Source organism: Heloderma suspectum, chromosome 3, assembly GCF_057233095.1.
Source record: "Heloderma suspectum isolate Gila_16-S chromosome 3, 16-S_ref, whole genome shotgun sequence".
In the NCBI taxonomy this organism is placed as follows: Eukaryota; Metazoa; Chordata; class Lepidosauria; order Squamata; family Helodermatidae; genus Heloderma; species Heloderma suspectum.
The window spans coordinates 240,364,593-240,392,577 of record NC_139460.1 but is presented as its reverse complement, the minus strand read 5'-3'; the positions used below and the strand labels follow the sequence as shown (position 1 = coordinate 240,392,577).

At 43.6% G+C, this 27,985-nt stretch overlaps 3 protein-coding genes across 3 annotated transcripts in view; all 3 read left to right on the top strand.

Moving 5' to 3' along the window:
- Positions 1-1,982, top strand: part of LOC146350940 (scavenger receptor cysteine-rich domain-containing protein DMBT1-like) — a 47,325-nt gene extending 45,343 nt beyond the window's left edge. The window contains exons 4-6 of the mRNA XM_084845661.1: positions 97-135; positions 245-401; positions 1,961-1,982. Coding sequence (XP_084701787.1) covers positions 97-135; positions 245-401; positions 1,961-1,982 — 218 coding nt within the window. The remainder of the gene's footprint in view (positions 1-96; positions 136-244; positions 402-1,960) is intronic.
- Positions 1,983-2,059: 77 nt separating this feature from the next.
- On the top strand, positions 2,060-17,762 carry LOC146350939 (scavenger receptor cysteine-rich domain-containing protein DMBT1-like). The gene is given in 12 exon segments (XM_084845660.1): positions 2,060-2,450; positions 3,910-4,320; positions 5,856-6,182; positions 7,724-8,050; positions 9,514-9,918; positions 11,297-11,335; positions 11,445-11,786; positions 13,324-13,650; positions 13,784-13,822; positions 15,188-15,514; positions 17,170-17,326; positions 17,642-17,762. Coding segments are annotated over 12 exon segments (3,213 nt in total).
- An 864-nt stretch (positions 17,763-18,626) lies between these two features.
- LOC146350938 (scavenger receptor cysteine-rich domain-containing protein DMBT1-like) overlaps positions 18,627-27,985 on the top strand; it is a 31,249-nt gene continuing 21,890 nt past the window's right edge. The window contains exons 1-8 of the mRNA XM_084845658.1: positions 18,627-18,834; positions 19,167-19,508; positions 21,016-21,054; positions 21,164-21,505; positions 23,013-23,051; positions 23,161-23,502; positions 25,829-25,867; positions 26,917-26,949. Of these exons, the coding sequence (XP_084701784.1) occupies positions 18,627-18,834; positions 19,167-19,508; positions 21,016-21,054; positions 21,164-21,505; positions 23,013-23,051; positions 23,161-23,502; positions 25,829-25,867; positions 26,917-26,949 (1,384 nt within the window). The remainder of the gene's footprint in view (positions 18,835-19,166; positions 19,509-21,015; positions 21,055-21,163; positions 21,506-23,012; positions 23,052-23,160; positions 23,503-25,828; positions 25,868-26,916; positions 26,950-27,985) is intronic.

The following is a 27,985-nucleotide window of genomic DNA, read 5'->3' as shown; positions in this document are numbered from 1 at the left end:
ACTACGGTCCTAAGCCTTCATTATATGTAGAAGCCCACTGAGTCTATAGAGACAAGTTTTGAAATATTTAACGTATCTCGTATCTTTTAAACTTAGGAACTCCTCCAGCTCCTACTGAGGGGAGAGTTACAACTGGTAAGTACAGATGCAGCTTTGTCTTTCTTTGCAATACTTTTACAAGGATCTCAGTTATACATGATCAAACGAGAAATACACTGGTTATATTCTTCATCAACTTTTGCAGAGTATTCGCCAACAGAAACATCCACAAGTTCTTTGTCCTTAAGACTGGTGAATGGCAAGGAGAGATGTCGGGGTCGACTTGAAGTCCATCACAATGGGAGCTGGGGGACTGTCTGCGATGATGGTTGGGACAAAGTTGATGCTCAGGTTGTGTGCAGGCAACTTGGCTGTGGAGAAGCCATTGAAGCTCCAGTGGGGGCACAATTTGGCCAAGGCTCTGGTGCCATCCATCTGACTGAAGTACAGTGCAGGGGGAATGAATCAGCTCTTGAAGAGTGCTCCCATCATGGCTGGGGAGTCCATGATTGCCGCCACAAGGAAGATGCCAGTGTTATCTGTTCAGGTATTTGCAACTATTTTCAGAATACACCAATTTGCAAAATATCTGGACCTTCACATTCAAATATAGAAGTTATTTTTTTCTGTATAGTAAGAACCAAATTAAATTTTATTTTTTTCTAACTTTTTTCACTTAGAAACTCTTCCAACCCCTACAGAGAACCCTCTTTCATCTGGTAAGTGATGACGGAGTTATCCCTTGCAACATTTTTTGCAGATGAGCATTATGCATTCAGATTGCACAGTCTTTAGAGTAATGTAATATAAAACACAAAGGCGGGAATCTGAAGCACTGTATTTAGTAAGTATGCAAGCTCAAAAGTTTTGGAGAACTGGGAGAAGATCCTGTTAATGAGCAATAGCTCCACCTATGGCTCTTTGGATCCCATGCACTACTAGTCATTGGTATCCAGAGGCCTACTGGCTCTGAAGAGCCAGCCATGAGACTTTGTGAATTCCCTCCTCCACTATAAATAGCAGTTGCAGTATTCAATTACAGCAAACAATGGTTGGCCAATATTTATAAAGCCAACAGACTATCATGTCTGCAAACATTGCTTGCCCTCACACAAGGAACAAGTTTTGGTTTGTGAATTTAGATGAAACCGCAACCCAAAATGGGACTTTTCAATTGTCATGTAGGAGGGGCAGAGAGAGAACATGGTGGCCAGCTCAGGCAGCAGAAGCTGAGAGGCAGTTTTGGAGGACAGAGCTGTGTGTGCCATTCAGCCTGCCCTGCATCCCCTAGGCTAGCCTGCTATACTCAGGTGTAGTGGAGGGTGCTGTCCTGTCTCCACAGTTGAAGAAAGATTAAACTATTTATTTATTTATTTATTGAATTTATTAATCGCCCATCTGGCTGGTCACCAAGCCACTCTGGGCAATGTACAACATGTAATAAAACAGTTTAAAACAATAAAATTCTACAATAAAAACATTTTCTAAAATACCCCAACCCACCCCAAATGCCTGCCTGAACAACCACGTTTTTAATGCACAGCGGAAACTCATTAAAGAGTGGGCATGATGGTGTTCCTTAGGGAGGGAGTTCCACAGAGTGGGGGCCACCACAGAAAAGGCTCAATGGCTAGTCTGGTGGGCTTTACTACATGGAATGGGTGTAACACCAACTCATTCTTTGCCTGTGGAGGCAGCAAAAGATGTTAGACTAGACCAGAACATGAGCATTTTGTACCAGAGGGCAACATAGTGGTGTATAAATAGCCTGAGAGTGAAACCAAAGATGTATGGGCCAGTTAGCTGTTGCACACAGCCCTGAGACACTACGGTCCTAAGCCTTCATTATATGTAGAAGCCCACTGAGTCTATAGAGACAAGTTTTGAAATATTTAACGTATCTCGTATCTTTTAAACTTAGGAACTCCTCCAGCTCCTACTGAGGGGAGAGTTACAACTGGTAAGTACAGATGCAGCTTTGTCTTTCTTTGCAATACTTTTACAAGGATCTCAGTTATACATGATCAAACGAGAAATACACTGGTTATATTCTTCATCAACTTTTGCAGAGTATTCGCCAACAGAAACATCCACAAGTTCTTTGTCCTTAAGACTGGTGAATGGCAAGGAGAGATGTCGGGGTCGACTTGAAGTCCATCACAATGGGAGCTGGGGGACTGTCTGCGATGATGGTTGGGACAAAGTTGATGCTCAGGTTGTGTGCAGGCAACTTGGCTGTGGAGAAGCCATTGAAGCTCCAGTGGGGGCACAATTTGGCCAAGGCTCTGGTGCCATCCATCTGACTGAAGTACAGTGCAGGGGGAATGAATCAGCTCTTGAAGAGTGCTCCCATCATGGCTGGGGAGTCCATGATTGCCGCCACAAGGAAGATGCCAGTGTTATCTGTTCAGGTATTTGCAACTATTTTCAGAATACACCAATTTGCAAAATATCTGGACCTTCACATTCAAATATAGAAGTTATTTTTTTCTGTATAGTAAGAACCAAATTAAATTTTATTTTTTTCTAACTTTTTTCACTTAGAAACTCTTCCAACCCCTACAGAGAACCCTCTTTCATCTGGTAAGTGATGACGGAGTTATCCCTTGCAACATTTTTTGCAGATGAGCATTATGCATTCAGATTGCACACTCTTTAGAGTAATGTAATATAAAACACAAAGGCGGGAATCTGAAGCACTGTATTTAGTAAGTATGCAAGCTCAAAAGTTTTAGAGAACTGGGAGAAGATCCTGTTAATGAGCAATAGCTCCACCTATGGCTCTTTGGATCCCATGCACTACTAGTCATTGGTATCCAGAGGCTTACTGGCTCTGAAGAGCCAGCCATGAGACTTTGTGAATTCCCTCCTCCACTATAAATAGCAGTTGCAGTATTCAATTACAGCAAACAATGGTTGGCCAATATTTATAAAGCCAACAGACTATCATGTCTGCAAACATTGCTTGCCCTCACACAAGGAACAAGTTTTGGTTTGTGAATTTAGATGAAACCGCAACCCAAAATGGGACTTTTCAATTGTCATGTAGGAGGGGCAGAGAGAGAACATGGTGGCCAGCTCAGGCAGCAGAAGCTGAGAGGCAGTTTTGGAGGACAGAGCTGTGTGTGCCATTCAGCCTGCCCTGCATCCCCTAGGCTAGCCTGCTATACTCAGGTGTAGTGGAGGGTGCTGTCCTGTCTCCACAGTTGAAGAAAGATTAAACTATTTATTTATTTATTTATTGAATTTATTAATCGCCCATCTGGCTGGTCACCAAGCCACTCTGGGCAATGTACAACATGTAATAAAACAGTTTAAAACAATAAAATTCTACAATAAAAACATTTTCTAAAATACCCCAACCCACCCCAAATGCCTGCCTGAACAACCACGTTTTTAATGCACAGCGGAAACTCATTAAAGAGTGGGCATGATGGTGTTCCTTAGGGAGGGAGTTCCACAGAGTGGGGGCCACCACAGAAAAGGCTCAATGGCTAGTCTGGTGGGCTTTACTACATGGAATGGGTGTAACACCAACTCATTCTTTGCCTGTGGAGGCAGCAAAAGATGTTAGACTAGACCAGAACATGAGCATTTTGTACCAGAGGGCAACATAGTGGTGTATAAATAGCCTGAGAGTGAAACCAAAGATGTATGGGCCAGTTAGCTGTTGCACACAGCCCTGAGACACTACGGTCCTAAGCCTTCATTATATGTAGAAGCCCACTGAGTCTATAGAGACAAGTTTTGAAATATTTAACGTATCTCGTATCTTTTAAACTTAGGAACTCCTCCAGCTCCTACTGAGGGGAGAGTTACAACTGGTAAGTACAGATGCAGCTTTGTCTTTCTTTGCAATACTTTTACAAGGATCTCAGTTATACATGATCAAACGAGAAATACACTGGTTATATTCTTCATCAACTTTTGCAGAGTATTCGCCAACAGAAACATCCACAAGTTCTTTGTCCTTAAGACTGGTGAATGGCAAGGAGAGATGTCGGGGTCGACTTGAAGTCCATCACAATGGGAGCTGGGGGACTGTCTGCGATGATGGTTGGGACAAAGTTGATGCTCAGGTTGTGTGCAGGCAACTTGGCTGTGGAGAAGCCATTGAAGCTCCAGTGGGAGCACAATTTGGCCAAGGCTCTGGTGCCATCCATCTGACTGAAGTACAGTGCAGGGGGAATGAATCAGCTCTTGAAGAGTGCTCCCATCATGGCTGGGGAGTCCATGATTGCCGCCACAAGGAAGATGCCAGTGTTATCTGTTCAGGTATTTGCAACTATTTTCAGAATACACCAATTTGCAAAATATCTGGACCTTCACATTCAAATATAGAAGTTATTTTTTTCTGTATAGTAAGAACCAAATTAAATTTTATTTTTTTCTAACTTTTTTCACTTAGACACTCTTCCAACCCCTACAGAGAACCCTCTTTCATCTGGTAAGTGATGACGGAGTTATCCCTTGCAACATTTTTTGCAGATGAGCATTATGCATTCAGATTGCACACTCTTTAGAGTAATGTAATATAAAACACAAAGGCGGGAATCTGAAGCACTGTATTTAGTAAGTATGCAAGCTCAAAAGTTTTAGAGAACTGGGAGAAGATCCTGTTAATGAGCAATAGCTCCACCTATGGCTCTTTGGATCCCATGCACTACTAGTCATTGGTATCCAGAGGCCTACTGGCTCTGAAGAGCCAGCCATGAGACTTTGTGAATTCCCTCCTCCACTATAAATAGCAGTTGCAGTATTCAATTACAGCAAACAATGGTTGGCCAATATTTATAAAGCCAACAGACTATCATGTCTGCAAACATTGCTTGCCCTCACACAAGGAACAAGTTTTGGTTTGTGAATTTAGATGAAACCGCAACCCAAAATGGGACTTTTCAATTGTCATGTAGGAGGGGCAGAGAGAGAACATGGTGGCCAGCTCAGGCAGCAGAAGCTGAGAGGCAGTTTTGGAGGACAGAGCTGTGTGTGCCATTCAGCCTGCCCTGCATCCCCTAGGCTAGCCTGCTATACTCAGGTGTAGTGGAGGGTGCTGTCCTGTCTCCACAGTTGAAGAAAGATTAAACTATTTATTTATTTATTTATTTATTGAATTTATTAATCGCCCATCTGGCTGGTCACCAAGCCACTCTGGGCAATGTACAACATGTAATAAAACAGTTTAAAACAATAAAATTCTACAATAAAAACATTTTCTAAAATACCCCAACCCACCCCAAATGCCTGCCTGAACAACCACGTTTTTAATGCACAGCGGAAGCTCATTAAAGAGTGGGCATGATGGTGTTCCTTAGGGAGGGAGTTCCACAGAGTGGGGGCCACCACAGAAAAGGCTCAATGGCTAGTCTGGTGGGCTTTACTACATGGAATGGGTGTAACACCAACTCATTCTTTGCCTGTGGAGGCAGCAAAAGATGTTAGACTAGACCAGAACATGAGCATTTTGTACCAGAGGGCAACATAGTGGTGTATAAATAGCCTGAGAGTGAAACCAAAGATGTATGGGCCAGTTAGCTGTTGCACACAGCCCTGAGACACTACGGTCCTAAGCCTTCATTATATGTAGAAGCCCACTGAGTCTATAGAGACAAGTTTTGAAATATTTAACGTATCTCGTATCTTTTAAACTTAGGAACTCCTCCAGCTCCTACTGAGGGGAGAGTTACAACTGGTAAGTACAGATGCAGCTTTGTCTTTCTTTGCAATACTTTTACAAGGATCTCAGTTATACATGATCAAACGAGAAATACACTGGTTATATTCTTCATCAACTTTTGCAGAGTATTCGCCAACAGAAACATCCACAAGTTCTTTGTCCTTAAGACTGGTGAATGGCAAGGAGAGATGTCGGGGTCGACTTGAAGTCCATCACAATGGGAGCTGGGGGACTGTCTGCGATGATGGTTGGGACAAAGTTGATGCTCAGGTTGTGTGCAGGCAACTTGGCTGTGGAGAAGCCATTGAAGCTCCAGTGGGGGCACAATTCGGCCAAGGCTCTGGTGCCATCCATCTGACTGAAGTACAGTGCAGGGGGAATGAATCAGCTCTTGAAGAGTGCTCCCATCATGGCTGGGGAGTCCATGATTGCCGCCACAAGGAAGATGCCAGTGTTATCTGTTCAGGTATTTGCAACTATTTTCAGAATACACCAATTTGCAAAATATCTGGACCTTCACATTCAAATATAGAAGTTATTTTTTTCTGTATAGTAAGAACCAAATTAAATTTTATTTTTTTCTAACTTTTTTCACTTAGACACTCTTCCAACCCCTACAGAGAACCCTCTTTCATCTGGTAAGTGATGACGGAGTTATCCCTTGCAACATTTTTTGCAGATGAGCATTATGCATTCAGATTGCACAGTCTTTAGAGTAATGTAATATAAAACACAAAGGCGGGAATCTGAAGCACTGTATTTAGTAAGTATGCAAGCTCAAAAGTTTTAGAGAACTGGGAGAAGATCCTGTTAATGAGCAATAGCTCCACCTATGGCTCTTTGGATCCCATGCACTACTAGTCATTGGTATCCAGAGGCCTACTGGCTCTGAAGAGCCAGCCATGAGACTTTGTGAATTCCCTCTTCCACTATAAATAGCAGTTGCAGTATTCAATTACAGCAAACAATGGTTGGCCAATATTTATAAAGCCAACAGACTATCATGTCTGCAAACATTGCTTGCCCTCACACAAGGAACAAGTTTTGGTTTGTGAATTTAGATGAAACCGCAACCCAAAATGGGACTTTTCAATTGTCATGTAGGAGGGGCAGAGAGAGAACATGGTGGCCAGCTCAGGCAGCAGAAGCTGAGAGGCAGTTTTGGAGGACAGAGCTGTGTGTGCCATTCAGCCTGCCCTGCATCCCCTAGGCTAGCCTGCTATACTCAGGTGTAGTGGAGGGTGCTGTCCTGTCTCCACAGTTGAAGAAAGATTAAACTATTTATTTATTTATTTATTTATTGAATTTATTAATCGCCCATCTGGCTGGTCACCAAGCCACTCTGGGCAATGTACAACATGTAATAAAACAGTTTAAAACAATAAAATTCTACAATAAAAACATTTTCTAAAATACCCCAACCCACCCCAAATGCCTGCCTGAACAACCACGTTTTTAATGCACAGCGGAAACTCATTAAAGAGTGGGCATGATGGTGTTCCTTAGGGAGGGAGTTCCACAGAGTGGGGGCCACCACAGAAAAGGCTCAATGGCTAGTCTGGTGGGCTTTACTACATGGAATGGGTGTAACACCAACTCATTCTTTGCCTGTGGAGGCAGCAAAAGATGTTAGACTAGACCAGAACATGAGCATTTTGTACCAGAGGGCAACATAGTGGTGTATAAATAGCCTGAGAGTGAAACCAAAGATGTATGGGCCAGTTAGCTGTTGCACACAGTCCTGAGACACTACGGCCCTAAGCCTTCATTATATGTAGAAGCCCACTGAGTCTATAGAGACAAGTTTTGAAATATTTAACGTATCTCGTATCTTTTAAACTTAGGAACTCCTCCAGCTCCTACTGAGGGGAGAGTTACAACTGGTAAGTACAGATGCAGCTTTGTCTTTCTTTGCAATACTTTTACAAGGATCTCAGTTATACATGATCAAACGAGAAATACACTGGTTATATTCTTCATCAACTTTTGCAGAGTATTCGCCAACAGAAACATCCACAAGTTCTTTGTCCTTAAGACTGGTGAATGGCAAGGAGAGATGTCGGGGTCGACTTGAAGTCCATCACAATGGGAGCTGGGGGACTGTCTGCGATGATGGTTGGGACAAAGTTGATGCTCAGGTTGTGTGCAGGCAACTTGGCTGTGGAGAAGCCATTGAAGCTCCAGTGGGGGCACAATTCGGCCAAGGCTCTGGTGCCATCCATCTGACTGAAGTACAGTGCAGGGGGAATGAATCAGCTCTTGAAGAGTGCTCCCATCATGGCTGGGGAGTCCATGATTGCCGCCACAAGGAAGATGCCAGTGTTATCTGTTCAGGTATTTGCAAGTATTTTCAGAATACACCAATTTGCAAAATATCTGGACCTTCACATTCAAATATAGAAGTTATTTTTTTCTGTATAGTAAGAACCAAATTAAATTTTATTTTTTTCTAACTTTTTTCACTTAGACACTCTTCCAACCCCTACAGAGAACCCTCTTTCATCTGGTAAGTGATGACGGAGTTATCCCTTGCAACATTTTTTGCAGATGAGCATTATGCATTCAGATTGCACACTCTTTAGAGTAATGTAATATAAAACACAAAGGCGGGAATCTGAAGCACTGTATTTAGTAAGTATGCAAGCTCAAAAGTTTTAGAGAACTGGGAGAAGATCCTGTTAATGAGCAATAGCTCCACCTATGGCTCTTTGGATCCCATGCACTACTAGTCATTGGTATCCAGAGGCCTACTGGCTCTGAAGAGCCAGCCATGAGACTTTGTGAATTCCCTCCTCCACTATAAATAGCAGTTGCAGTATTCAATTACAGCAAACAATGGTTGGCCAATATTTATAAAGCCAACAGACTATCATGTCTGCAAACATTGCTTGCCCTCACACAAGGAACAAGTTTTGGTTTGTGAATTTAGATGAAACCGCAACCCAAAATGGGACTTTTCAATTGTCATGTAGGAGGGGCAGAGAGAGAACATGGTGGCCAGCTCAGGCAGCAGAAGCTGAGAGGCAGTTTTGGAGGACAGAGCTGTGTGTGCCATTCAGCCTGCCCTGCATCCCCTAGGCTAGCCTGCTATACTCAGGTGTAGTGGAGGGTGCTGTCCTGTCTCCACAGTTGAAGAAAGATTAAACTATTTATTTATTTATTTATTTATTGAATTTATTAATCGCCCATCTGGCTGGTCACCAAGCCACTCTGGGCAATGTACAACATGTAATAAAACAGTTTAAAACAATAAAATTCTACAATAAAAACATTTTCTAAAATACCCCAACCCACCCCAAATGCCTGCCTGAACAACCACGTTTTTAATGCACAGCGGAAACTCATTAAAGAGTGGGCATGATGGTGTTCCTTACGGAGGGAGTTCCACAGAGTGGGGGCCACCACAGAAAAGGCTCAATGGCTAGTCTGGTGGGCTTTACTACATGGAATGGGTGTAACACCAACTCATTCTTTGCCTGTGGAGGCAGCAAAAGATGTTAGACTAGACCAGAACATGAGCATTTTGTACCAGAGGGCAACATAGTGGTGTATAAATAGCCTGAGAGTGAAACCAAAGATGTATGGGCCAGTTAGCTGTTGCACACAGCCCTGAGACACTACGGTCCTAAGCCTTCATTATATGTAGAAGCCCACTGAGTCTATAGAGACAAGTTTTGAAATATTTAACGTATCTCGTATCTTTTAAACTTAGGAACTCCTCCAGCTCCTACTGAGGGGAGAGTTACAACTGGTAAGTACAGATGCAGCTTTGTCTTTCTTTGCAATACTTTTACAAGGATCTCAGTTATACATGATCAAACGAGAAATACACTGGTTATATTCTTCATCAACTTTTGCAGAGTATTCGCCAACAGAAACATCCACAAGTTCTTTGTCCTTAAGACTGGTGAATGGCAAGGAGAGATGTCGGGGTCGACTTGAAGTCCATCACAATGGGAGCTGGGGGACTGTCTGCGATGATGGTTGGGACAAAGTTGATGCTCAGGTTGTGTGCAGGCAACTTGGCTGTGGAGAAGCCATTGAAGCTCCAGTGGGAGCACAATTTGGCCAAGGCTCTGGTGCCATCCATCTGACTGAAGTACAGTGCAGGGGGAATGAATCAGCTCTTGAAGAGTGCTCCCATCATGGCTGGGGAGTCCATGATTGCCGCCACAAGGAAGATGCCAGTGTTATCTGTTCAGGTATTTGCAACTATTTTCAGAATACACCAATTTGCAAAATATCTGGACCTTCACATTCAAATATAGAAGTTATTTTTTTCTGTATAGTAAGAACCAAATTAAATTTTATTTTTTTCTAACTTTTTTCACTTAGACACTCTTCCAACCCCTACAGAGAACCCTCTTTCATCTGGTAAGTGATGACGGAGTTATCCCTTGCAACATTTTTTGCAGATGAGCATTATGCATTCAGATTGCACAGTCTTTAGAGTAATGTAATATAAAACACAAAGGCGGGAATCTGAAGCACTGTATTTAGTAAGTATGCAAGCTCAAAAGTTTTAGAGAACTGGGAGAAGATCCTGTTAATGAGCAATAGCTCCACCTATGGCTCTTTGGATCCCATGCACTACTAGTCATTGGTATCCAGAGGCCTACTGGCTCTGAAGAGCCAGCCATGAGACTTTGTGAATTCCCTCCTCCACTATAAATAGCAGTTGCAGTATTCAATTACAGCAAACAATGGTTGGCCAATATTTATAAAGCCAACAGACTATCATGTCTGCAAACATTGCTTGCCCTCACACAAGGAACAAGTTTTGGTTTGTGAATTTAGATGAAACCGCAACCCAAAATGGGACTTTTCAATTGTCATGTAGGAGGGGCAGAGAGAGAACATGGTGGCCAGCTCAGGCAGCAGAAGCTGAGAGGCAGTTTTGGAGGACAGAGCTGTGTGTGCCATTCAGCCTGCCCTGCATCCCCTAGGCTAGCCTGCTATACTCAGGTGTAGTGGAGGGTGCTGTCCTGTCTCCACAGTTGAAGAAAGATTAAACTATTTATTTATTTATTTATTTATTGAATTTATTAATCGCCCATCTGGCTGGTCACCAAGCCACTCTGGGCAATGTACAACATGTAATAAAACAGTTTAAAACAATAAAATTCTACAATAAAAACATTTTCTAAAATACCCCAACCCACCCCAAATGCCTGCCTGAACAACCACGTTTTTAATGCACAGCGGAAACTCATTAAAGAGTGGGCATGATGGTGTTCCTTAGGGAGGGAGTTCCACAGAGTGGGGGCCACCACAGAAAAGGCTCAATGGCTAGTCTGGTGGGCTTTACTACATGGAATGGGTGTAACACCAACTCATTCTTTGCCTGTGGAGGCAGCAAAAGATGTTAGACTAGACCAGAACATGAGCATTTTGTACCAGAGGGCAACATAGTGGTGTATAAATAGCCTGAGAGTGAAACCAAAGATGTATGGGCCAGTTAGCTGTTGCACACAGCCCTGAGACACTACGGCCCTAAGCCTTCATTATATGTAGAAGCCCACTGAGTCTATAGAGACAAGTTTTGAAATATTTAACGTATCTCGTATCTTTTAAACTTAGGAACTCCTCCAGCTCCTACTGAGGGGAGAGTTACAACTGGTAAGTACAGATGCAGCTTTGTCTTTCTTTGCAATACTTTTACAAGGATCTCAGTTATACATGATCAAACGAGAAATACACTGGTTATATTCTTCATCAACTTTTGCAGAGTATTCGCCAACAGAAACATCCACAAGTTCTTTGTCCTTAAGACTGGTGAATGGCAAGGAGAGATGTCGGGGTCGACTTGAAGTCCATCACAATGGGAGCTGGGGGACTGTCTGCGATGATGGTTGGGACAAAGTTGATGCTCAGGTTGTGTGCAGGCAACTTGGCTGTGGAGAAGCCATTGAAGCTCCAGTGGGGGCACAATTCGGCCAAGGCTCTGGTGCCATCCATCTGACTGAAGTACAGTGCAGAGGGAATGAATCAGCTCTTGAAGAGTGCTCCCATCATGGCTGGGGAGTCCATGATTGCCGCCACAAGGAAGATGCCAGTGTTATCTGTTCAGGTATTTGCAACTATTTTCAGAATACACCAATTTGCAAAATATCTGGACCTTCACATTCAAATATAGAAGTTATTTTTTTCTGTATAGTAAGAACCAAATTAAATTTTATTTTTTTCTAACTTTTTTCACTTAGACACTCTTCCAACCCCTACAGAGAACCCTCTTTCATCTGGTAAGTGATGACGGAGTTATCCCTTGCAACATTTTTTGCAGATGAGCATTATGCATTCAGATTGCACAGTCTTTAGAGTAATGTAATATAAAACACAAAGGCGGGAATCTGAAGCACTGTATTTAGTAAGTATGCAAGCTCAAAAGTTTTGGAGAACTGGGAGAAGATCCTGTTAATGAGCAATAGCTCCACCTATGGCTCTTTGGATCCCATGCACTACTAGTCATTGGTATCCAGAGGCCTACTGGCTCTGAAGAGCCAGCCATGAGACTTTGTGAATTCCCTCCTCCACTATAAATAGCAGTTGCAGTATTCAATTACAGCAAACAATGGTTGGCCAATATTTATAAAGCCAACAGACTATCATGTCTGCAAACATTGCTTGCCCTCACACAAGGAACAAGTTTTGGTTTGTGAATTTAGATGAAACCGCAACCCAAAATGGGACTTTTCAATTGTCATGTAGGAGGGGCAGAGAGAGAACATGGTGGCCAGCTCAGGCAGCAGAAGCTGAGAGGCAGTTTTGGAGGACAGAGCTGTGTGTGCCATTCAGCCTGCCCTGCATCCCCTAGGCTAGCCTGCTATACTCAGGTGTAGTGGAGGGTGCTGTCCTGTCTCCACAGTTGAAGAAAGATTAAACTATTTATTTATTTATTTATTGAATTTATTAATCGCCCATCTGGCTGGTCACCAAGCCACTCTGGGCAATGTACAACATGTAATAAAACAGTTTAAAACAATAAAATTCTACAATAAAAACATTTTCTAAAATACCCCAACCCACCCCAAATGCCTGCCTGAACAACCACGTTTTTAATGCACAGCGGAAACTCATTAAAGAGTGGGCATGATGGTGTTCCTTAGGGAGGGAGTTCCACAGAGTGGGGGCCACCACAGAAAAGCCTCAATGGCTAGTCTGGTGGGCTTTACTACATGGAATGGGTGTAACACCAACTCATTCTTTGCCTGTGGAGGCAGCAAAAGATGTTAGACTAGACCAGAACATGAGCATTTTGTACCAGAGGGCAACATAGTGGTGTATAAATAGCCTGAGAGTGAAACCAAAGATGTATGGGCCAGTTAGCTGTTGCACACAGCCCTGAGACACTACGGTCCTAAGCCTTCATTATATGTAGAAGCCCACTGAGTCTATAGAGACAAGTTTTGAAATATTTAACGTATCTCGTATCTTTTAAACTTAGGAACTCCTCCAGCTCCTACTGAGGGGAGAGTTACAACTGGTAAGTACAGATGCAGCTTTGTCTTTCTTTGCAATACTTTTACAAGGATCTCAGTTATACATGATCAAACGAGAAATACACTGGTTATATTCTTCATCAACTTTTGCAGAGTATTCGCCAACAGAAACATCCACAAGTTCTTTGTCCTTAAGACTGGTGAATGGCAAGGAGAGATGTCGGGGTCGACTTGAAGTCCATCACAATGGGAGCTGGGGGACTGTCTGCGATGATGGTTGGGACAAAGTTGATGCTCAGGTTGTGTGCAGGCAACTTGGCTGTGGAGAAGCCATTGAAGCTCCAGTGGGGGCACAATTCGGCCAAGGCTCTGGTGCCATCCATCTGACTGAAGTACAGTGCAGAGGGAATGAATCAGCTCTTGAAGAGTGCTCCCATCATGGCTGGGGAGTCCATGATTGCCGCCACAAGGAAGATGCCAGTGTTATCTGTTCAGGTATTTGCAACTATTTTCAGAATACACCAATTTGCAAAATATCTGGACCTTCACATTCAAATATAGAAGTTATTTTTTTCTGTATAGTAAGAACCAAATTAAATTTTATTTTTTTCTAACTTTTTTCACTTAGAAACTCTTCCAACCCCTACAGAGAACCCTCTTTCATCTGGTAAGTGATGACGGAGTTATCCCTTGCAACATTTTTTGCAGATGAGCATTATGCATTCAGATTGCACAGTCTTTAGAGTAATGTAATATAAAACACAAAGGCGGGAATCTGAAGCACTGTATTTAGTAAGTATGCAAGCTCAAAAGTTTTGGAGAACTGGGAGAAGATCCTGTTAATGAGCAATAGCTCCACCTATGGCTCTTTGGATCCCATGCACTACTAGTCATTGGTATCCAGAGGCCTACTGGCTCTGAAGAGCCAGCCATGAGACTTTGTGAATTCCCTCCTCCACTATAAATAGCAGTTGCAGTATTCAATTACAGCAAACAATGGTTGGCCAATATTTATAAAGCCAACAGACTATCATGTCTGCAAACATTGCTTGCCCTCACACAAGGAACAAGTTTTGGTTTGTGAATTTAGATGAAACCGCAACCCAAAATGGGACTTTTCAATTGTCATGTAGGAGGGGCAGAGAGAGAACATGGTGGCCAGCTCAGGCAGCAGAAGCTGAGAGGCAGTTTTGGAGGACAGAGCTGTGTGTGCCATTCAGCCTGCCCTGCATCCCCTAGGCTAGCCTGCTATACTCAGGTGTAGTGGAGGGTGCTGTCCTGTCTCCACAGTTGAAGAAAGATTAAACTATTTATTTATTTATTTATTGAATTTATTAATCGCCCATCTGGCTGGTCACCAAGCCACTCTGGGCAATGTACAACATGTAATAAAACAGTTTAAAACAATAAAATTCTACAATAAAAACATTTTCTAAAATACCCCAACCCACCCCAAATGCCTGCCTGAACAACCACGTTTTTAATGCACAGCGGAAGCTCATTAAAGAGTGGGCATGATGGTGTTCCTTAGGGAGGGAGTTCCACAGAGTGGGGGCCACCACAGAAAAGGCTCAATGGCTAGTCTGGTGGGCTTTACTACATGGAATGGGTGTAACACCAACTCATTCTTTGCCTGTGGAGGCAGCAAAAGATGTTAGACTAGACCAGAACATGAGCATTTTGTACCAGAGGGCAACATAGTGGTTTATAAATAGCCTGAGAGTGAAACCAAAGATGTATGGGCCAGTTAGCTGTTGCACACAGTCCTGAGACACTACGGTCCTAAGCCTTCATTATATGTAGAAGCCCACTGAGTCTATAGAGACAAGTTTTGAAATATTTAACGTATCTCGTATCTTTTAAACTTAGGAACTCCTCCAGCTCCTACTGAGGGGAGAGTTACAACTGGTAAGTACAGATGCAGCTTTGTCTTTCTTTGCAATACTTTTACAAGGATCTCAGTTATACATGATCAAACGAGAAATACACTGGTTATATTCTTCATCAACTTTTGCAGAGTATTCGCCAACAGAAACATCCACAAGTTCTTTGTCCTTAAGACTGGTGAATGGCAAGGAGAGATGTCGGGGTCGACTTGAAGTCCATCACAATGGGAGCTGGGGGACTGTCTGCGATGATGGTTGGGACAAAGTTGATGCTCAGGTTGTGTGCAGGCAACTTGGCTGTGGAGAAGCCATTGAAGCTCCAGTGGGGGCACAATTCGGCCAAGGCTCTGGTGCCATCCATCTGAGTGAAATACAGTGCAGGGGGAATGAATCAACTCTTGAAGAGTGCTCCCATCATGGCTGGGGAGTCCATGATTGCCACCACAAGGAAGATGCCGGTGTTATCTGCGCAGGTACTTCCAACTGTTTTCCGAATACACCAATTTGCATAATATTTAGACCTTCACATACAGATATCGAAGTTATTCTGTCGATGTAGTAAGAACAGGATTAAACTTTCTCTTTGTTGACTTTTCCAATTAGACACTCTTCCAACCCCTACAGAGAATCCTCTTTCATCTGGTACGTGGTGATGAAGCTCTCCCTTGCAACTTTTATTCATACAGTAGATGAGCAAAATGCACTTGGACTGCAGATCTTTTGATTTGTTATAGTACTAAACACAAAGGCCAGAGTCCGAAGCAACATGTTTACTAAGCACAGCAGCTCACAAGTTCTGGAGCACCAGAAGATCTTGTGAGGGGGCAATGGCTCTACCTGTGGCTCTTTGGATCCCATGCACCACTAGTCATTGGTGTCCAGGGGCCTACTGGCTCTGAAGAGGTGGCCGTGAGCCTTGGATCTGTGATTTCCCTACTCCCTTCATACGCCATGAATAGCAGCAGTAGTCTTGTTTTCCAACAGATCATACTTGGCTATTCTGTGTAAACCCAGCAAACTATCCTTTCTTCTAACATTGCTTGCCCTCAAACCAGGAACACATTTTGGCTTGTGGAGTCAGATGAAACTGCAACCTGAGAATGGAAGTTTTCAATTGCCATATGCAAAGGTTGGGGAGAACATGAGCAGAGCTGGCTCCAGCATTAGGCAGAGTATGACAGCTGACTTAGGCAGCAGATGCTGAGAGGAGGACAGAGCTCTGTGTACCATGCAGCCTATCCTGCATGCCCTAGGATAGCCCGCTATTTTCAGCAGCAGTGGATGTGATGATTTCCTGTCTCCAGTGTCGAAGGAAGATTCCAGTGTGTAAGACTCAACTGCCAGTTAGGTATGCCCATTGATGGGAAATCCAGCCCTTTCTGGGTTCACCAGATTTCTTTGGTGCCCCAATTCGGCTTGCATGTGCGAGCAGAGCTGCAGGTTTCCCCCAAAATCTGGGAAGTTTTTCTGAGTGTGCTTTTAAAACTTAACGCACATATAAATGTGTGCAAATTGCAGGTGCAATTTGCGTCAGTTTGTATTTATGCCAATAAAAAAAAAACCTGGCAAATCCACAAACTGGTCCAACATGATGCAGATTTTGTTTGACCAACTAATGGGGAAACAAGCCGAAGTCCGAGGGGCTGAGCTGATGAAAGCTTGTGAGCTCCACCCCGCTGGATGGATTCCTCTGGCATTTACTGCCAGTATGGTTGGCTTTTTTACATGGAACGGGCGGCCAACGTCAACATTCCCTGAAGAGGCAGCGGAATATGTTCAGCCAGCCCAGAATACAGGTATTACACATCAGAAGGAAAAACAGTGGTCTATAAATAACCCAAGAGTAAGACCAAAGATGTGCAGTCCAGTTAGCTGTTGCAAACTCCCATCTTAAGTCTTCATTGTATTTGCAAGCCCTCTGAGTCTATGAAGACAAGGTCTGAAATACTTACCGTTGTATCTCGTATCTTTTAAACTTAGGAACTCCTCCAGCTCCTACTGAGGGGAGAGTTACAACTGGTAAGTACAGATGCAGCTTTGTCTTTCTTTGCAATACTTTTACAAGGATCTCAGTTATACATGATCAAACGAGAAATACACTGGTTATATTCTTCATCAACTTTTGCAGAGTATTCGCCAACAGAAACATCCACAAGTTCTTTGTCCTTAAGACTGGTGAATGGCAAGGAGAGATGTCGGGGTCGACTTGAAGTCCATCACAATGGGAGCTGGGGGACTGTCTGCGATGATGGTTGGGACAAAGTTGATGCTCAGGTTGTGTGCAGGCAACTTGGCTGTGGAGAAGCCATTGAAGCTCCAGTGGGGGCACAATTCGGCCAAGGCTCTGGTGCCATCCATCTGACTGAAGTACAGTGCAGGGGGAATGAATCAACTCTTGAAGAGTGCTCCCATCATGGCTGGGGAGTCCATGATTGCCGCCACAAGGAAGATGCCAGTGTTATCTGTTCAGGTATTTGCAACTATTTTCAGAATACACCAATTTGCAAAATATCTGGACCTTCACATTCAAATATAGAAGTTATTCTGTCGATGTAGTAAGAACAGGATTAAACTTTCTCTTTGTTGACTTTTCCAATTAGACACTCTTCCAACCCCTACAGAGAATCCTCTTTCATCTGGTACGTGGTGATGAAGCTCTCCCTTGCAACTTTTATTCATACAGTAGATGAGCAAAATGCACTTGGACTGCAGATCTTTTGATTTGTTATAGTGCTAAACACAAAGGCCAGAGTCCGAAGCAACATGTTTACTAAGCACAGCAGCTCACAAGTTCTGGAGCACCAGAAGATCTTGTGAGGGGGCAATGGCTCTACCTGTGGCTCTTTGGATCCCATGCACCACTAGTCATTGGTGTCCAGGGGCCTACTGGCTCTGAAGAGGTGGCCGTGAGCCTTGGATCTGTGATTTCCCTACTCCCTTCATACGCCATGAATAGCAGCAGTAGTCTTGTTTTCCAACAGATCATACTTGGCTATTCTGTGTAAACCCAGCAAACTATCCTTTCTTCTAACATTGCTTGCCCTCAAACCAGGAACACATTTTGGCTTGTGGAGTCAGATGAAACTGCAACCTGAGAATGGAAGTTTTCAATTGCCATATGCAAAGGTTGGGGAGAACATGAGCAGAGCTGGCTCCAGCATTAGGCAGAGTATGACAGCTGACTTAGGCAGCAGATGCTGAGAGGAGGACAGAGCTCTGTGTACCATGCAGCCTATCCTGCATGCCCTAGGATAGCCCGCTATTTTCAGCAGCAGTGGATGTGATGATTTCCTGTCTCCAGTGTCGAAGGAAGATTCCAGTGTGTAAGACTCAACTGCCAGTTAGGTATGCCCGTTGATGGGAAATCCAGCCCTTTCTGGGTTCACCAGATTTCTTTGGTGCCCCAATTCGGCTTGCATGTGCGAGCAGAGCTGCAGGTTTCCCCCAAAATCTGGGAAGTTTTTCTGAGTGTGCTTTTAAAACTTAACGCACATATAAATGTGTGCAAATTGCAGGTGCAATTTGCGTCAGTTTGTATTTATGCCAATAAAAAAAAAACCTGGCAAATCCACAAACTGGTCCAACATGATGCAGATTTTGTTTGACCAACTAATGGGGAAACAAGCCGAAGTCCGAGGGGCTGAGCTGATGAAAGCTTGTGAGCTCCACCCCGCTGGATGGATTCCTCTGGCATTTACTGCCAGTATGGTTGGCTTTTTTACATGGAACGGGCGGCCAACGTCAACATTCCCTGAAGAGGCAGCGGAATATGTTCAGCCAGCCCAGAATACAGGTATTACACATCAGAAGGAAAAACAGTGGTCTATAAATAACCCAAGAGTAAGACCAAAGATGTGCAGTCCAGTTAGCTGTTGCAAACTCCCATCTTAAGTCTTCATTGTATTTGCAAGCCCTCTGAGTCTATGAAGACAAGGTCTGAAATACTTACCGTTGTATCTCGTATCTTTTAAACTTAGGAACTCCTCCAGCTCCTACTGAGGGGAGAGTTACAACTGGTAAGTACAGATGCAGCTTTGTCTTTCTTTGCAATACTTTTACAAGGATCTCAGTTATACATGATCAAACGAGAAATACACTGGTTATATTCTTCATCAACTTTTGCAGAGTATTCGCCAACAGAAACATCCACAAGTTCTTTGTCCTTAAGACTGGTGAATGGCAAGGAGAGATGTCGGGGTCGACTTGAAGTCCATCACAATGGGAGCTGGGGGACTGTCTGCGATGATGGTTGGGACAAAGTTGATGCTCAGGTTGTGTGCAGGCAACTTGGCTGTGGAGAAGCCATTGAAGCTCCAGTGGGGGCACAATTCGGCCAAGGCTCTGGTGCCATCCATCTGAGTGAAATACAGTGCAGGGGGAATGAATCAACTCTTGAAGAGTGCTCCCATCATGGCTGGGGAGTCCATGATTGCCACCACAAGGAAGATGCCGGTGTTATCTGCGCAGGTACTTCCAACTGTTTTCCGAATACACCAATTTGCATAATATTTAGACCTTCACATACAGATATCGAAGTTATTCTGTCGATGTAGTAAGAACAGGATTAAACTTTCTCTTTGTTGACTTTTCCAATTAGACACTCTTCCAACCCCTACAGAGAATCCTCTTTCATCTGGTACGTGGTGATGAAGCTCTCCCTTGCAACTTTTATTCATACAGTAGATGAGCAAAATGCACTTGGACTGCAGACCTTTTGATTTGTTATAGTACTAAACACAAAGGCCAGAGTCCGAAGCAACATGTTTACTAAGCACAGCAGCTCACAAGTTCTGGAGCACCAGAAGATCCTGTGAGGGGGCAATGGCTCTACCTGTGGCTCTTTGGATCCCATGCACCACTAGTCATTGGTGTCCAGGGGCCTACTGGCTCTGAAGAGGTGGCCATGAGCCTTGGATCTGTGATTTCCCTACTCCCTTCATACGCCATGAATAGCAGCAGTAGTCTTGTTTTCCAACAGATCATACTTGGCTATTCTGTGTAAACCCAGCAAACTATCCTTTCTTCTAACATTGCTTGCCCTCAAACCAGGAACACATTTTGGCTTGTGGAGTCAGATGAAACTGCAACCTGAGAATGGAAGTTTTCAATTGCCATATGCAAAGGTTGGGGAGAACATGAGCAGAGCTGGCTCCAGCATTAGGCAGAGTATGACAGCTGACTTAGGCAGCAGATGCTGAGAGGAGGACAGAGCTCTGTGTACCATGCAGCCTATCCTGCATGCCCTAGGATAGCCCGCTATTTTCAGCAGCAGTGGATGTGATGATTTCCTGTCTCCAGTGTCGAAGGAAGATTCCAGTGTGTAAGACTCAACTGCCAGTTAGGTATGCCCGTTGATGGGAAATCCAGCCCTTTCTGGGTTCACCAGATTTCTTTGGTGCCCCAATTCGGCTTGCATGTGCGAGCAGAGCTGCAGGTTTCCCCCAAAATCTGGGAAGTTTTTCTGAGTGTGCTTTTAAAACTTAAAGCACATATAAATGTGTGCAAATTGCAGGTGCAATTTGCGTCAGTTTGTATTTATGCCAATAAAAAAAAAACCTGGCAAATCCACAAACTGGTCCAACATGATGCAGATTTTGTTTGACCAACTAATGGGGAAACAAGCCGAAGTCCGAGGGGCTGAGCTGATGAAAGCTTGTGAGCTTCACCCCGCTGGATGGATTCCTCTGGCATTTACTGCCAGTATGGTTGGCTTTTTTACATGGAACGGGCGGCCAACGTCAACATTCCCTGAAGAGGCAGCGGAATATGTTCAGCCAGCCCAGAATACAGGTATTACACATCAGAAGGAAAAACAGTGGTCTATAAATAACCCAAGAGTAAGACCAAAGATGTGCAGTCCAGTTAGCTGTTGCAAACTCCCATCTTAAGTCTTCATTGTATTTGCAAGCCCTCTGAGTCTATGAAGACAAGGTCTGAAATACTTACCGTTGTATCTCGTATCTTTTAAACTTAGGAACTCCTCCAGCTCCTACTGAGGGGAGAGTTACAACTGGTAAGTACAGATGCAGCTTTGTCTTTCTTTGCAATACTTTTACAAGGATCTCAGTTATACATGATCAAACGAGAAATACACTGGTTATATTCTTCATCAACTTTTGCAGAGTATTCGCCAACAGAAACATCCACAAGTTCTTTGTCCTTAAGACTGGTGAATGGCAAGGAGAGATGTCGGGGTCGACTTGAAGTCCATCACAATGGGAGCTGGGGGACTGTCTGCGATGATGGTTGGGACAAAGTTGATGCTCAGGTTGTGTGCAGGCAACTTGGCTGTGGAGAAGCCATTGAAGCTCCAGTGGGGGCACAATTCGGCCAAGGCTCTGGTGCCATCCATCTGACTGAAGTACAGTGCAGGGGGAATGAATCAACTCTTGAAGAGTGCTCCCATCATGGCTGGGGAGTCCATGATTGCCGCCACAAGGAAGATGCCAGTGTTATCTGTTCAGGTATTTGCAACTATTTTCAGAATACACCAATTTGCAAAATATCTGGACCTTCACATTCAAATATAGAAGTTATTCTGTCGATGTAGTAAGAACAGGATTAAACTTTCTCTTTGTTGACTTTTCCAATTAGACACTCTTCCAACCCCTACAGAGAATCCTCTTTCATCTGGTACGTGGTGATGAAGCTCTCCCTTGCAACTTTTATTCATACAGTAGATGAGCAAAATGCACTTGGACTGCAGACCTTTTGATTTGTTATAGTGCTAAACACAAAGGCCAGAGTCCGAAGCAACATGTTTACTAAGCACATCAGCTCACAAGTTCTGGAGCACCAGAAGATCCTGTGAGGGGGCAATGGCTCTACCTGTGGCTCTTTGGATCCCATGCACCACTAGTCATTGGTGTCCAGGGGCCTACTGGCTCTGAAGAGGTGGCCATGAGCCTTGGATCTGTGATTTCCCTACTCCCTTCATACGCCATGAATAGCAGCAGTAGTCTTGTTTTCCAACAGATCATACTTGGCTATTCTGTGTAAACCCAGCAAACTATCCTTTCTTCTAACATTGCTTGCCCTCAAACCAGGAACACATTTTGGCTTGTGGAGTCAGATGAAACTGCAACCTGAGAATGGAAGTTTTCAATTGCCATATGCAAAGGTTGGGGAGAACATGAGCAGAGCTGGCTCCAGCATTAGGCAGAGTATGACAGCTGACTTAGGCAGCAGATGCTGAGAGGAGGACAGAGCTCTGTGTACCATGCAGCCTATCCTGCATGCCCTAGGATAGCCCGCTATTTTCAGCAGCAGTGGATGTGATGATTTCCTGTCTCCAGTGTCAAAGGAAGATTCCAGTGTGTAAGACTCAACTGCCAGTTAGGTATGCCCGTTGATGGGAAATCCAGCCCTTTCTGGGTTCACCAGATTTCTTTGGTGCCCCAATTCGGCTTGCATGTGCGAGCAGAGCTGCAGGTTTTCCCCAGAATCTGGGAAGTTTTTCTGAGTGTGCTTTTAAAACTTAACGCACATATAAATGTGTGCAAATTGCAGGTGCAATTTGTGTCAGTTTCTATTTATGCTAATAAAAAAAAAACCTGGCAAATCCACAAACTGGTCCAACATGATGCAGATTTTGTTTGACCAACTAATGGGGAAACAAGCCGAAGTCCGAGGGGCTGAGCTGATGAAAGCTTGTGAGCTCCACCCCGCTGGATGGATTCCTCTGGCATTTACTGCCAGTATGGTTGGCTTTTTTACATGGAACGGGCGGCCAACGTCAACATTCCCTGAAGAGGCAGCGGAATATGTTCAGCCAGCCCAGAATACAGGTATTACACATCAGAAGGAAAAACAGTGGTCTATAAATAACCCAAGAGTAAGACCAAAGATGTGCAGTCCAGTTAGCTGTTGCAAACTCTCATCTTAAGTCTTCATTGTATTTGCAAGCCCTCTGAGTCTATGAAGACAAGGTCTGAAATACTTACCGTTGTATCTCGTATCTTTTAAACTTAGGAACTCCTCCAGCTCCTACTGAGGGGAGAGTTACAACTGGTAAGTACAGATGCAGCTTTGTCTTTCTTTGCAATACTTTTACAAGGATCTCAGTTATACATGATCAAACGAGAAATACACTGGTTATATTCTTCATCAACTTTTGCAGAGTATTCGCCAACAGAAACATCCACAAGTTCTTTGTCCTTAAGACTGGTGAATGGCAAGGAGAGATGTCGGGGTCGACTTGAAGTCCATCACAATGGGAGCTGGGGGACTGTCTGCGATGATGGTTGGGACAAAGTTGATGCTCAGGTTGTGTGCAGGCAACTTGGCTGTGGAGAAGCCATTGAAGCTCCAGTGGGGGCACAATTCGGCCAAGGCTCTGGTGCCATCCATCTGAGTGAAATACAGTGCAGGGGGAATGAATCAACTCTTGAAGAGTGCTCCCATCATGGCTGGGGTGTCCATGATTGCCACCACAAGGAAGATGCCGGTGTTATCTGCGCAGGTACTTCCAACTGTTTTCCGAATACACCAATTTGCATAATATTTAGACCTTCACATACAGATATCGAAGTTATTCTGTCGATGTAGTAAGAACAGGATTAAACTTTCTCTTTGTTGACTTTTCCAATTAGACACTCTTCCAACCCCTACAGAGAATCCTCTTTCATCTGGTACGTGGTGATGAAGCTCTCCCTTGCAACTTTTATTCATACAGTAGATGAGCAAAATGCACTTGGACTGCAGACCTTTTGATTTGTTATAGTACTAAACACAAAGGCCAGAGTCCGAAGCAACATGTTTACTAAGCACAGCAGCTCACAAGTTCTGGAGCACCAGAAGATCCTGTGAGGGGGCAATGGCTCTACCTGTGGCTCTTTGGATCCCATGCACCACTAGTCATTGGTGTCCAGGGGCCTACTGGCTCTGAAGAGGTGGCCATGAGCCTTGGATCTGTGATTTCCCTACTCCCTTCATACGCCATGAATAGCAGCAGTAGTCTTGTTTTCCAACAGATCATACTTGGCTATTCTGTGTAAACCCAGCAAACTATCCTTTCTTCTAACATTGCTTGCCCTCAAACCAGGAACACATTTTGGCTTGTGGAGTCAGATGAAACTGCAACCTGAGAATGGAAGTTTTCAATTGCCATATGCAAAGGTTGGGGAGAACATGAGCAGAGCTGGCTCCAGCATTAGGCAGAGTATGACAGCTGACTTAGGCAGCAGATGCTGAGAGGCAGTGTTGGAGGACAGAGCTCTGTGTACCATGCAGCCTTTCCTGCATGCCCTAGGATATCCTGCAGTGTTACTCTCTGAAATTGGTCCTCCAGGTAGGACCGGAACCACCATAACACAGTGCCTCTAATACCCGTCCCACAGAGTCGATCCAGGAGGATACCATGGTTGATGGTATTAAAAGCCGATGAGAGATCCAGCAGATTTAAAAGGGTTGCACTCCCCCTGTCCCTCTCTCGATGAAGGTCATCCATCAGGGTGACCAAGGCTGATTCAGTCCCATAACCTGATCGAAACCCAGACTGGAATGGGTCTAGATCATCAGTATCCTCCAAGAGTGCCTGCAGTTGCTCCTCCATAACCCTCTCAAGTACCTTCTCTAGGAAAGGGGTATTTGCGACTGGGTGGTAGTTGTCGAATACTGTTGGGTCCAGAGTGGGCTTCTTCAGGAGTGGCTGCCCTACTGCCTCCTTAAGGACAGCAGGGACCACCCCTTCCCCCAGGGAGGGGAAGGTCATACCTCCTCTGCTAGCTTTTATCAGCCAAGAGGGGCAGGGATTGAGAGGGCATGTGGTTGGTCACATTACTGCAAACACCTTGTCCACATCATCAGGCCGCAAGAACTGGAACTGATCTCACAAAATCAGGCAGATGGTGGCTTCGGACACCTCTGATGAATCATTTGCCAGTTTTGAGAATATAATGGCCAATTTCTTACTTAAGATTATTTGCTTTTCCATGTATTTTGCCAGCCTCTGCAAATTACACAACGTTGGGAACACTGGCAAGTTCTTCGTACTTAAAAGTGGTAGATGGAGAGGACAGATGTCAGGGTCATGTTGAAGTCTATTACAGTAGGAGTCGGGGCCACTCTGTGATGATGCTTGGGATGTAGATGATGCTCAGGTTGTGTGCAGACAGCTTGCCTGAGGAGTAGCCATTGCAACTCCAATAAGAACTTTTCTACAGGACCCTGTTAATCATCTGTTAATCCGCTGGATCAGCTTTCTGTTTCGTCGCAGAACTGAGACCCAAGCGTTATACAAAGAGCATTTCCTTCCCTTCTGCTACATAACTGGTACTGTGGTATAGTGGAATACCACAAATACACCAGTAAAAAAAAGTGTTTTCTTTCACTTTTACAATTAAGAAACACACTTTCCTTGCTCTAAAAAAAACTCTCCAAAAGTGTTCTTCAGACACGGAAGCAAAACTGGAGGGTCACAATGTCATCTAAAGAACCCATAAACAACTGTAAGCAGGAAACGATTATCACACGATAAATGCCTCGTGTAGAAAAGCCCTAAGTGCCCAATTTGGTCAAGGATCCAGCAACATCCTCCTGGATGATGAACAGTGCTACTGAATGAATAGTCTCTTAAAGAGTGCTCCCATAAGGGATGGGGAGTCCATAACTGTAGCCACAACAAAGATGCCAGTGTCCTTTGCTCTGGTACCTTTATGGTGTTGGTTCACAAATTTCACTTTATACAATACTTTTCATAAGAAAATTTGCATCGCAAGTACTGAGAACTTCTCTTTGTTGTATAAGCTTAGATCTTACTTTTATTATTTTCTGTTGTATTATCTTAGGAACAGTTTCCTCTGCTACAGAGAATCCTCTTATAATTAGTGAGTATGGGTGCAATTTGGAGGGGATTTCTTTTGACAAATAATACTCCTGTTATTATTTTTCATATAAGAACATATCCATAAGACAAATTCTCACAATTTTGGGAATATTAAGATTACTGAACATTTGAATTCAATGCTACTGTAATCTAACCTCAATATATATATTTTTGATGAAATTTAGTATTTATTTTTAATTTGAGAGAGCCATTTTCCAGGTTTGTATTCTCTGATTATGAATCCCCCCTCCCCACCCTGGTTCCTTCCCTTACCTTCTTGGATGTGAAAATTAGAAATGCCAGAGTTTCACAGGAATATGCCAAATTCCATCTTCTGCAAGATTTTTAATATATGATGACACATCATCATGTGTCATCAAGTTTCGTGATTTACCATGTATCAGCACCATTATGACTCAGCTCTCTGTGTGTATGGCACACATAAATAATGCCACAATAAATTATATTTTCATTGGTCCCACACATTTGAATGTTGACAATCAAAAAACATAATCATATATTTGTTAAGTATGTTTTTCACAAAGAGAAAACAAAATATGGTTAACAGGATAGTTGCTTTCTTAGTAAATATCAGTTGTCAAAACCAGAAAAGCAAATGAATTATGGGGAAAATGAACAAAGTCCTATTGATTTTAATGGAATGCTCCCAACAGTGTACAGCAAAATTAACCATGACAGAAGATTTCTCTCAATAGGCAGTGGAAGATACAAGCTGAAACCTCTCTGTAACTTTGTTTCCTTTTGGGGTGCTGCCAAACGAGAGGGTTCCTAGTGCTAGCAATCTGAAAGCATTGTGCAGCTGTTCTGTCATTTTCTCCTTAACAAATTTTAGGCATTAAGGAAAAAGACAGAAGAAGCAGTGGGAAAACATGGGAAGATTGTGAGCAGAAGTTGACATTATTTGAACACCTGCCCCCCATGAACTTCTGTTAATGAGGCAGGGCAATGGCACCATAAAAGCTTCCTCTAGAAGCATCCCTGCTGTTCATGTATGATACTGTGATATTTCTTCTGTTTTGTTTTCTGCAGCTGGAGCAGGAAATCCAGCATCAGAGACACCAGGTATTTATCGTTGTAACCAACTCTGGTTATAGTCTATGATCTAGTTATAGGCTAGTGCACTCTTGCACATATACTTTTGTTAGTTTCATGTTTAGCAGTTTCCATGTAGAACCTCCAACTTGCTGTTTTTTTAAGTTAATGAAACAACATATACATTTTCACAGACTATTGTACTTTACAACTTCCTCCGCTGACAGGAAGTCCTCAAAATAACGACTGTCACAATTTCTTTTGCTGCTCTAATTTCAAGCTGTTGCTCTAAGGCTGGCAAATGGGAAGAGCAGCTGTGGCATGATTTTTGAAGTCTACCACAATGGGAGCTGGAGAGCAATCTGTAAAGACACTTGGGCCATCTGTGATGTCCAGGTTGCATGCAGAAAATTTTGCTATGAAGAAGTCATTTCTTCCCTCTATAAAGTGCCTGGTTTGGTCAAAGCTCAACCAGCATACTTCTGCACAGTGTGTAGTGCAAAGTGATCGAATCATCTCTTGAGCAGTGTCCCTGCGAAGGAATAAAAGAGAGAAGTGAGACCTGCAACAAAATGCTGCAGCGTACCCTCACCTTCAAGTGCTTCTCTTCAGGGTTCCTGCAAGCCAACTATGCCCATCTCAGGATTACTCTTAGCTGCAAGGAGCTCAAGCAGAACATTCCACTCCCCGTCACTCCAGTTTTCATAGTTCCTTTTTGAACTGACACTCAACGTTCCATAGCTACTAAACATGCTCAGTCCTCATTGGAAGGTTTTTAAAGCTTGTTGTTGTTGTTGTTGTTGTTGTTGTTGTTGTCGTATTGGGGGTTTTTTGTGGGGGGTGTTAGAGTTTGTTGTTGTTGTTGTTAGGTTCCCCCCAGATCTCCCTCTTGTTTTTAGGTGGCCCTATTTTGGCTGCATTCCTGTCAACACTCACCACCTGAGTTCAATATTAGAGGGAGTGATGTTAGCATAATCTCCCTATATAATTTATATTGGAGCATTAATCATTATTTGAATAGTATCCATATATTTGAGTACAAAACTCATGTTATCTGCAGATAGTT